An 11,084-nucleotide genomic window follows, 5' to 3' on the forward strand; every position below is an offset into this window, starting at 1 on the left:
AAGTTAGGTGGAAAGTTTAAGTTAATTAAGGATTCAGATTTTAGTCCACATGGCCAAATACAATCCTATCTTGACCCTAACCCCATTACAACCCTTAAAAGACCTCTTGATATGTGTATATGTGCATTAAATTTTTGTTGATTGTTAGATGAAGAGCAAGCCTTAGAAAGCAAGGTTAGTAGAAGAATTGAGAGAATCGAACCTTAAACACCTGAGTGATTAGAGTGTATACACTACTAGTAAGGGTTCGATGCTCAATTCTTTGTTCCCTGCTTTCATAAGCTATTTTCTTCTTGCGAGTCTATTTGTGCTTCATTTTTATGATTTGAATTAGTGAAATCCAGTTCATATTTGTTCTTGAAAGATTTGTTTATTTTTAACTAAGTAGGTAGAAACATCTTAGCATGTAGTTACATTCATAGGTTGCATTGCATACTCTCTATCATTCCTCTTCATCTTTATAGTTTCTCTTGAGCTTAGCATGAGGACATGCTATTGTTTAAGTGTGGGGAGGTTGATAAACCACTATTTTATGGTTTATCTTGTGCTCAATTGAGTGGATTTTATCAACTCTTTATCCACTTATTCATAATATTTGCATGGTTTTATATTTCCTTCCTGATTTTGTGCTATGATTGAAAACATGCTTCTTTGATCTTATATTTGCTCATTATTAATCCTCCCTTATTACCATTAGATGTCTTGATATGTGTGTTAAGTGATTTCAGAGTTTATAGGGCAGAAATGGCTCAGAGGATGAAAAGGAAGCATGCAAAAGTGGACGGAATACAAGAAGTTGGAGAAATTGCTAAGCTGTCCAGCCTGACTTCTTCACACTCAAACGGCTATAACTTTAGCTATAGAAGTCCAAACGATGCGGTTTCAGTTGTGTTGGAAAGCTAACATCCGGGGCTTCGATTTGATATATAATATGTTATAATTTTCTTGAAGCTAGGCGACGCGATCGTGTGATCCATGCGGCCGCATCGCAGTGACGGAAATCCAGCGTGGTTGAATTCGAGACCAGCGAATTCTGGGCTATTTCTGACCCAGTTTGCGGCCCAGCAAACACAGATTAGAGGCTATAAAGTGAGGGAATACTTCCATTCATAGGAAGACTCGCATATTTTATTTTTTCAATGATTTAGATTTAGTTTTGAGAGAAGTTCTCTCCTCTCTCTCTCTCTCTTAGGATTTAGGACTTCTCCTTATTTTTAAGAGTGACTCTCGATCCAGGTTTTATGTTTCTTTGTTCTAAGCTTCCCTTTCACTTTATCTATTTATTCCAGCACTTGAGTTGATTATTTACTTTTATAATTGAATCTATGAATTATTCCATGTTACAGATTGTTATTTGAATTAATGATATTTGAGGTATTTTCAGTTTATGATTGTTCTCTTTGATTTTAAGTTATCATTGTTTCCAAATTGAAGATATTTTATTCCAGCAATTTACTTTTTCCCCTTTTTTTGGTCCTAGTTAAGAGATCAGTAACCCAACAGTTATCAATTCAACATAATTGATAATCGTTATCATGTTAATTGAACCGAACTTCAGTAATCCCCACCTTTTCTTAGGAAATAAATAGGATTCGAAGGTCAAATTAATTGGTCCCTTGACTTTCCTTTGCTTTAGTAAAGGTTGACCAAGTGGAATTTAGATTCAACTTTCACTATTGTAGAGAGAGATAACTAAGTTGGACTTCTACTTTCTCTTACCTCACCAAAAGTTTACTTTACAGTATTTATTTATTTTAATTGCCATTTACTTTACTTGTCATTCAAATCACTTGCTTCTCACCTTCCAACCCCGATTACAACCTTTATAGCCAATAATAAGAACATACTTCCCTGCAGTTCCTTGAGAAGACGACCCGAGATTTGAATACTCGGTTAACAATTTTTAAGGGGTTTATTACTTGTGACAACCAAAACGTTTGTATGAAAGGACTTTTGAAGGTTTAGAAACTATACTTGCAACGAGGATTTATCCGCAAATTTCTAGACCACGCAAAAGTTCTCTCATCAGTAATCTAATCTGCGATCTTGCAGCTCTGTTTGCACCGCACGCCTCCTATGCACGTTGCTTTTCCCATCACCGAGAACAACGGTTGCTACCATTCTACCATGTCGCGATCTCCAACCTCGAAGATCTCTAGTTTTTCGTCCCAGGAATTGATTAGGGTGATTCCTCCATCCCTGATTAAAGGTATTTGAATAGGGGTCATTGTTAAGATTTCTAGGGGAATTTTCCATGTAATTAACGTCCTCCATAGTGGGCTGAGCAATGTCACAAGCGTCCCCTTGAGTGTAGCTTCTATTCATGCCATAGGATGCATATTGAGTGTTGACAGCTGAAACTTGCATCCCAGCTAAGTGTTGAGAGATCATGCTAATCTGCTGGGATATGATCTTGTTCTGAGCCAAGATGGTGTCCAATGTGTCCACCTCCATGACTCCTTTCTTTTGAGTAGTCCCAGTGTTCACAGGATTCCTCTCAGAAGTGTATAGATATTGGTTGTTAGCAACCATCTCAATGAGCTCTCTGCCTCTTTGGGAGTCTTCTTCATGTATAGGGAACCACCAACAGAGTGATCTAATGATCTCTTGGCCATCTCAGAGATGCCATCATAAAAGATCTGTAGTCTGGTCCATTCAGAAAACATGTCAAGGGGGCACTTCCTGATCATCTGCTCGTATCTCTATTAGGCTTTATAAAGGGACTCTCATTTTTTCTGTCTGAAAGTTTGGACATCCACCCTAAGCTTGGTCAGCTTCTGAGGTGGAAAAAATTTGGTCAAAATCTAGTGACCACATTGTCCCACGTGTCCAAGCTCTCCTTGGGCTGAGAGTCAAGCCACTGCTTTGCTCTGTCCCTCACAGCAAAAGGGAAGAGCATGAGCCTGTAAACCTCCGAATTCACTCCATTCATCTTTACAGTGTCACAGATCTGCAGAAAGTCAGAGATAAATTTGTTGGGATCCTCCTGCAGGAGTCCATGGTACTGATAATTCTGTTGCACAAGAGTGACCAGTTGAGGCTTCAGCTTGAAATTATTGGCACCAATAGCAGGTATAGCTATACTGCGCCCATAGAAGTTGGGCGTTGGTACAGTGTACGAGCCAAGCACCTTCCTTGCTTGCTCCTCAGCATTTCCACCATTAGCCTCCATGGTGGATTCTTCGGCTTCCTTCTTGAAATTTTCCTTGAGATTCTCTCCATCCAGCCTTGTAAGCTTTGGTTTGTTGCAAGCGCCGCCTTAAGGTCCTCTCAGGCTCAGGCTCAAAATCAAGAAGGGGTTCCTTGTTCCTATTTCTGCTCATAAATGAACGAGACAAAGAAAAAGTGGGAGTCTCTATGTCAAAGTATAGAGAACTCCAGTGAGATATCTAAAAAGAAATAAGGGGTAAAACAAATTAAAGCAAGCAACTAAAAAAATTCGAAAATAACTAATGAGAAAATAACCTAAAATTTTTGAAAAATAAGAAAGATAATAATACTAACGTCTTCAAGACTCAAAAGAGAAAAACACTAACGGGACACCAAACTTAAAATCAAAAATTGAAAAAATAAATAAGATAAAAATAAAAAATTTAAAAAAAATAAGGTAAAAAAACAAAATATTAAAAGGAAAACTAATTAAACAAAAACTAATAAAAATACCTAATCTAAGCAACAGGGCAACTGGTAGTTGTCAATCATAAATAATCCCCGACAACGGCGCCAAACACTTGGTGTGCGAATTGAGAACTCGCATAGCTTAACCAGCAAGTGCACCGGGTCATCCAAGTAATATCTCAGTTGAGCGAGAGTTGATCCCATGAGGATTGTCGGACTGAGCAAGCAATGGTTGTCTTGTTGGACTTAGTTAGGTGAATCAGAAAAAGGTGTTTGGGGTGTGCAATAATGAGCAATAAAATAAAGAAAGCAATAAACAAGTTGGTGTGAAAACAATATGAGAAAACAGTTAAGGTCTCGGAGATGTTTATCTTTCTGGATTAAAAGTTCTTACTAAGTATTTTAACAATGAATGATTCATTCTATGGCAAACTATAAGTTTCTAAACCCTAATCTCTTAGTGATTTAGCCTCCCACAACCTTCATCAACTGCCACTCTCATGGTCACTTAATTCCGATTAGAGGGTGAAGTTCAAAAAACTAGTTTATACCACAAAGACCCTAATCACCCCAAAACTGGCTGAATAGATGTTGCTTATCCCCATCGGTTCGTGTTGCTCCAAACTTCGCCAAATTGCTCCGAAATTCACCTAAAATCATAAAAATACCAAAATAACTCAAAGTAGCATCCAAAGAAGATTTTTGCACTAAAATCAAGTAAAACTAAATAAAATCTAACTAAAATCAACAAGAAAATGCTATGAAAAAGGGTATAAAATATTCACGTATCACAACACCAAACTTAAACTGTTTCTTGTCCTCAAGCAACCAAAACAATATAGGACCAAAAAAGAGAAAATGCTTAAGACTTTGAGTTGTCAATGAAGCTCAGGTCTAGTTACGGAATGGGGCTTATGACACTCTATTTCTGAATAGTTTTGGCATCTCACTTTCCATTGAAGTTTAGAAACATCAGCATCCTTCAGAATTAGAACTCGGATGATATTATAGATTCTCTTCCTTAGGCTCTAACTGATTCTTGAACACAACTTTTCTTTTCCTTGGTGCTTTGCACCTTTGAGGCTAGCCGTGACTCTAAGTGCTTTGTTTTCAAGCTTAACTTGATACATAAACACTACAAGCACTTAACTGTTGAATTGTTCTAGTTGATTATTTGGTTTAGTGGAAATTGTGATATATTGGGTGTTTAATTGAATTGGAATAAATGTTATGATGAATTGGTTGGTTCATGATTGAGTATTGTTGAGATAAAGTATAAATTTGTAAAATAAGTATGATTTTGATTAAGTTGAATGAAATTGTAATTTGATTACCTATTGAGGCGTTGATATGGAAATTAGGTTAGAGGTCATGATAGGGTGAGAAATTCCTATGAGATAAGTTGAGGTAAGTGGTGTAAATTGTTGTATGAGACTGAGTATTAGTTTTGATCGGGAATTTGAATATATGTATGAATGATGTATGTTGTTGTTGAGAATGGATTTAGTTGATGGAATACGTTAAATAAGTTGGAAATGGGATGATTAGGCTTGGAATATTTGAGTATTGATAAATGAGTGATTGGAATTTGTAGAGGTGGTTTTGGAATGATTTAAGATTGAATTGAATTGAGAATCGATGAAATTGAAGGATTGTGTGGAATTGGTAAAAATGATTTTTTACCCAATTTTGACGGGCCATAACTTGGCACTCGGAGTTTGGATTTGGGTCGAATTTATCTTAAATTAAAGGTGGTGATGAGAGCTTTAAAATGCTTTAAGGATGAAGGAAATTGGATTTTTTTAAAGAAAGTTATGAGAGTTTGAAATCTGTGAGTTTGTAGAAAAACCAGAATTTCTAGTATGTGTGCGTACGCACTAATCAGAATGGGTGAAGGAACTCATGTGTACACACACCCAGGAATTTTTAAGTTGTGCGTACGCACAGGGATCATGCATACGCACAAGTTGGGAATTCACTTGTGATCAATGCGTACACACAAGGGTGATGCGTGCGCACAGGTCCTATTTTCTCCAAAAAACTCTGTTTTAGATTATTTGGCTTTTCTGGAAAGCTTGTAAACTTTTGTATCTTCTATATTGAGTATAGAGACGGTGAATTAGAGGGTAGAAAGCATTGGAAAGGAAATTATTGCTATTGGAATGAATTGGAAGTGATTGAAGGAGATGAGTTCACTACAAAAAATTCTGGTTAAAACGGCGGTTTTTTTGGATATTTACGGCGGTTTGAAACGCCATTATTACCACGAATGGCGGTTTTAGAAAATGACGTAATTCTGGGCGCCATTCCGGTTATTACGACAGTTTTTTAAAAATCGCTACAATTCTCTGGAGTTAAAACGGCGGTTTTTGAATAGGTTAAAACGCCATTTTTACCAAATAAAAATGATATTTTTTATCGTTTAGAAAAACAGTTTTTACCGTCGTTTTTATCGCGTTAAATAAAGAATTTTGTGATTAAAATTTCATAATAACAAAAAATCATAATCCATAAATGAAATATTATAACTCATAAACAAAATATTAATATAATATATAATTTTTTATTATTCAAAATCAAAAGTAATAGCTCCTATGCAAAAACTTGTCTTACTAAACTTACCAAAATACAAACATTGCAATAAGCACTTATTAATCAAATCTACCATCCAATTCCCTAAACTATGTTAATATCTAATAATGTAAGATTTTGTAAGAGTAAATGCAAGCTTTTGATTTTTCTATGAGGCCAGCGATTGATGCTGAATTCTCTGCACCTTCTCTTCAACAATGTTAAACTAGGAATTAAAAAGTAAACATTGCCTTCAAAGTTGACTTCTACTGCGTGTATTAGACACAACCTGAAAATAATAAAAAAGGTTTAAATTTAAATAATATTAGAAAATAAGAACAAAAAATAAAAACATATCTTGCTCCTTCATGCTTGCTCAACTTAGATATACACTCACCTTCTTCCTAGCAGCTGCAAGGTCCTTCTTAATCCCAGCTGTAAGTAACAAGGTATCAAGTAAGCAATCAAATTTGAAAGACATTTTATCTTGAGTTCAGTGGAAAATTTCATTCATGATTATTAAAGAGATATTTATTACTTATTGTTCCAAACATAACCATTTAAGTCTTTTCATCTTTTAAGTATATATCCCCCCCTCTCTTCATTTGAATTTCCTAACAAATTCAAATCTTAATAAAAAAAAATGACAGTTAATTTTATTCATGTTCAGATTGTATTTTTAAGACCAGTGCATTTTTAAAAAAAAAAATCACAACTTACCATCATTTGGCTCTAAGACCAGTGCATTTTTAAAGCTTTCAATTGCAGCATCTATGTTATGAAGTGCCATATGTGCCTAGTAAGTCCAAAATCACACAGTTATCATAAAGAAAAGTGGGATAGATTTAATAAAAAAATTATCCAAATATTACATAATAATATAAGTCTTTTGGCTATAATTACATTTATGTCATCTCTTTATATATATATGGTGAATTAACCCCTCCAACTACTCAAGTTTTGAACAAAGGGTAAATGGAGGCAATATATTAAATATAATATGTCTCTTGATATATAAAGAAGATTATTTAGATTTGTGCAATAAATATGTGAAAATATTTGCAATGTATATACGTGTTCATTGGGTATTGACGTAATTCATCTGTAATTTATATGAAAAAAGAAATTGAAAATGATATTATAAATATATTATTTTATTTAAAACTAATATCTTTACGGGAAAGCCAGAAGATTATTCAGCAAATCCCCCCTATCAGTTAGAATATTTGTTTTTTCACATGGAGAAAAGGATACTTGTTAACGTACCAAACCACTCGAAACTACTCATCAACATTTACCAGATGGCACTATAAAAGACTGAATTATTTCTTAAGAACAATATAATATAGCATAGCATCCATAATCAACTCACCATCAATCTATACCGAGGTTCAAATATATTGAGTGGAAACTTTTGACATAGTATGACAACATCCATAACAAAGAGGGGCAGCAAATCTACACCAGGGTTGATTAAACTGTCATGCTCTTGTTTCCGTTCTGCATACTCCTCAGGAAAGCTCTTCTCTATGATGTTCTTCAATGTCACAGTAAAAAAAGGTTGACAAGACTATAAATATCTTAGCAAAAAAAAGCTGTCCATAAAATCAATTAGAACTTTTATTTTGTTCCAACATCTAAGACTAAACCAAATTTAGCTAAATGTGTCCTCATAACCCTAGGATGTGCCTTGTATAAACACCAAAGGGAGTATTGAACTACAAACTTACAATCAGAGAACTACATAATAAGTCAAATTTTTGACAGCTTTACCTGATTGAACATGTTCTTGGACTAATAAACAGGACTATCCTGCACAAAGGGCATCTGTTCCCTAACAATTGAGGACAAGAATTAGCAAAGTAGAGATAAGATATGAATTCATAGAAAAAAGATAATCAAGATGAGCTAATACCAACCAGAATCTATTGACTGAAATAGACATGAACGGCAAAAGGAATGTCCACAAGGGGTTGTAACAGGTTCATACAGCAACTTCAGGCAAAGAGTGCAATCAAACTCATTATTTCTCTTTGGTTGTGCATGTCTATCCATCCTTGTTGAACGAGATGGCAGTCTTTCCAATTTTCAAAGAGAAGCTTGAAGAGGATTGCTACATAGTATCATAGGAAACAAAAAAGGAACTCGTTAGTTTAATAAATTGTCATAGCAAGTTTTGCATAATATGCATAATATGAATACAATTATAAAGAAAATGTTGGCCACAAAAGCAAGTGTTAAAAGAATTAAGCCCCGTAGCTCCGTATTCTGGCAAGACTAAAAGGGTTTACAATTGACTACAGCCACATAATAACTTTTATGGCCAGCACCTGAATCCAAATACAAGGATTACTTAAATGACTCATCATGCTTATCCAAATAAGTCTGCAGTGAAACCACTTACCGTTTCACTTAAGAGGCTTGTAACAATAGCTTTTTTATCAACTTCTTTCTCATTCTCCCTTTCAGGCTCACTGTCAGTACTGGTAGGAGGTGGAAGTGCTGAAGCACCAAACATGGCTTCGTCATGAGCAGCTTGGATTTGTTCCTCCCTTCTTTCCTTGATAAGAAAATGGATTCAATCTATGTTTAGTCTTTCATACATAGATGATGCATGTATGTTAACAAGGAACAAAACTGGCTATTCATGAATATAAGAAGAGGAATATACCTCTATTTTAGAATACCGAAAACTCTGGCCAATTTGCTTGACCAAGGAAGCATCATCTTCAGCCACTGCAGATAGGTGGGCAAATACAATCAGTTCAATTAAGTTCAGGCTTCAAGCCAAACCCCAAACCATTACTCATTATCATTTATAAGAAAAAATATCATTGGCATTCAATAATTAAAAGAATCACCATGGCTAAGCAATGAACAATTAAAATCAGTAAGTATTGGTGGTATTAACAAGCACACAACAACAGTACTCAACATTGGATCAATTAAAAATGAAGTTTACATTATCAGGATTTAGGACCCTGTGTTGCATGATCAGGAAAACATAGGAAGACTAAAAAAACTGTCCATTTTAAAACAGATTGTATTTGCAATGAAAAATTCTGGGCAAATTTATTTAGAATAATGAAATTGGCAAACAAGTCCAACCTTCAATTTCCTCATCTTCAAGAGGCTCATCCTTGTCAAACTCAAATCGCTTCCAACCCTTGCCTTTTTCTGAGTCTTGAGCAGCTGCATTAAAAAATATCCCACGAAATCAAGTTAGTACAACATGTATAAACCAGCACACTTCCTCAATAATAAGTAACTATTACTGTATTTTCTGGTGTAGTAATGGCTTCTTCAAATTTAAGTTTCATAACTGCTTTTTCACATTCCTTCAATTTCAATCACAAGACATCCTTAAAGTAATTACAAAATGGAAGTAGCAGGGAGGAAAGACATTACTAGTAGTAGAACTTGCCATAAAATTAAAAAGAACTTATAATTAAATCTGAAGACTCATGCCTATAAAGAAAAAGCTTATCAAAACAATATAAACGTGAATTAAAAAATGCAGAAAGATCAAGAGCATCATCATTATAAATATTAGGAAATAGGTTGAGCATAGTAACAACTATATTTGTGATAAAATTGTTAACATAACAAGTTCAATGCATGTACAAGTCTGCGAACAGAGTTTACATGAGCTTGCATTGCAAACAAGTGCGTTATTACGAGTAAAATCTAGGTCCTGGCTCAGTATAATAACAACCATAGTAATAGCTATAATTAAACCCTGTCATTTAATCAAACACAACATAAGCATTCATTCACACAGTTAGACAGTTAGTTGACTTAGCATTATATATGTCAATATTCATATTCAAACCCGTTCACAAAAAGCCAAGAAAGGGGAAAAAAAAGAAAGCGATAAGAAAACGAAAAGATCGATGGAGAAGTCACAAAAAAGAAAAGATCTATCTAATATAAGAGCTTATTAGAGCGAGGATCGCGAGTACCTGGTACTGGAGAAATCATAGAGTTAGTGCTGGAAAAGATCATAACTCCAACCTCAGCATCGCACAAAATCGCAAGCTCCTTCGCCTTCTTCAACAAACCGTTCCTTCGCTTCGAGAACGTCACTTGCCTGCTCGTGGAATTGTCGATCCTCCTTATCGCGATCTTCCCTCTCCCCATCGCTCTTAATTAAAACCCTAACTCCTCGATCCAGAATAACCATTTCTGTTCATCACAGATCAACAACCAAACCTTCAATTTCACCAAGAGTGAAGAAAAAGAAAAGTAAAAAACAAAAAAGAATGAACTAAAAAGACAGCTCAAGGAACAGACAGAAGAGAGTGAAAATTGAAAGCATCAATTTGTCAGAGAATGCCACTGAGAAGATCGTCACCGGAGCAGCGCTGGAGAAGATCGTCCCACAGATCGTCACACAGATCGTCACACAGCTGGAGAGCGCTGCTGAGAAGATCACTAGGGCAGCTTCACTTTTGTAATTTGTAGGGTTTCACTTTCACCAGATCAACTTTAGGATTTTTCTTGGGTTTGGGCCTTTTTTTTTAAATAATGGCTTTCATAATGGCGGTTGAAAACTGCCGAAATTACCAAAAAAAATGTAATTTTAGAAAACTTAATTATGGCAACAGTATAAAATGCCATAATACCTGAATATTATGGCGGTTATTTAAAACTGCCATAATATAAATGCCGTTTTAAACTATTTTTTTTGTAGTGGTTCACATGGTTGGATGATGAGAATAAGTTTGATTGAGAATGATACCTTCTTGGGTAGATGCAAGGATGTGGTTCGCTCCACTTACTCCGAATTGAGATTGACACTCCCTAGGTTGATGCAGTGGTTCACCCCACTTGCTCTGGGTTGTAATTGAAATGAATTAAAAGTGATTGAAAGGGATGAGATGACATGATTGGAT

General features: G+C 35.2%; 2 protein-coding genes across 3 annotated transcripts; both read right to left on the minus strand.

Annotated features, from left to right (window-relative positions):
* Window positions 6,197–7,104, minus strand: LOC110264064 (protein RKD1-like). Its single transcript, XM_021105811.1, has 3 exons — window positions 6,910–7,104; window positions 6,587–6,624; window positions 6,197–6,478 (listed from the first exon to the last, which is right to left on the minus strand). Exons 1-3 carry the CDS (start codon window positions 6,913–6,915, stop codon window positions 6,295–6,297), a joined length of 228 nt encoding a protein of 75 aa, XP_020961470.1. The 5' UTR covers window positions 6,916–7,104; the 3' UTR covers window positions 6,197–6,294.
* LOC107647099 (agamous-like MADS-box protein AGL16) lies at window positions 7,761–10,385 on the minus strand. 2 transcript variants are annotated; one of them, XR_002349013.1, is made up of 6 exons: window positions 10,152–10,385; window positions 9,298–9,381; window positions 8,861–8,925; window positions 8,594–8,749; window positions 8,109–8,302; window positions 7,761–8,023 (listed from the first exon to the last, which is right to left on the minus strand). XR_002349013.1 is itself a non-coding variant. In XM_016351223.2 (5 exons), exons 1-5 carry the CDS (start codon window positions 10,327–10,329, stop codon window positions 8,487–8,489), a joined length of 516 nt encoding a protein of 171 aa, XP_016206709.1. In that variant the 5' UTR covers window positions 10,330–10,385; the 3' UTR covers window positions 8,343–8,486. The 2 variants fall into 2 exon arrangements, 1 of the variants encoding a protein (XP_016206709.1); XM_016351223.2 differs by lacking the exons at window positions 7,761–8,023; window positions 8,109–8,302 and adding an exon at window positions 8,343–8,519.

This window comes from Arachis ipaensis, chromosome B06, assembly GCF_000816755.2.
Source record: "Arachis ipaensis cultivar K30076 chromosome B06, Araip1.1, whole genome shotgun sequence".
Lineage (NCBI taxonomy): Eukaryota > Viridiplantae > Streptophyta > Magnoliopsida > Fabales > Fabaceae > Arachis > Arachis ipaensis.

Excerpts from the sequence above, each read along its gene's own strand:
- LOC110264064 (XM_021105811.1), bottom strand. Across the intron at positions 6,479-6,586 it reads TTGCAGCTGCTAGGAAGAAG|GTTGTGTCTAATACACGCAG; the intron begins GTGAGTGTATAT and ends TATTATTTTCAG.
- LOC107647099 (XM_016351223.2), bottom strand. The coding sequence starts at position 10,329 with ATGGGGAGAGGGAAGATCGCGATAAGGAGGATCGACAATTCCACGAGC. Across the intron at positions 9,382-10,151 it reads TATGATTTCTCCAGTACCAG|CTGCTCAAGACTCAGAAAAA; the intron begins GTACTCGCGATC and ends TTTTTAATGCAG. Across the intron at positions 8,520-8,593 it reads CAAGCCTCTTAAGTGAAACG|GTGCTGGCCATAAAAGTTAT; the intron begins GTAAGTGGTTTC and ends ATTTGGATTCAG.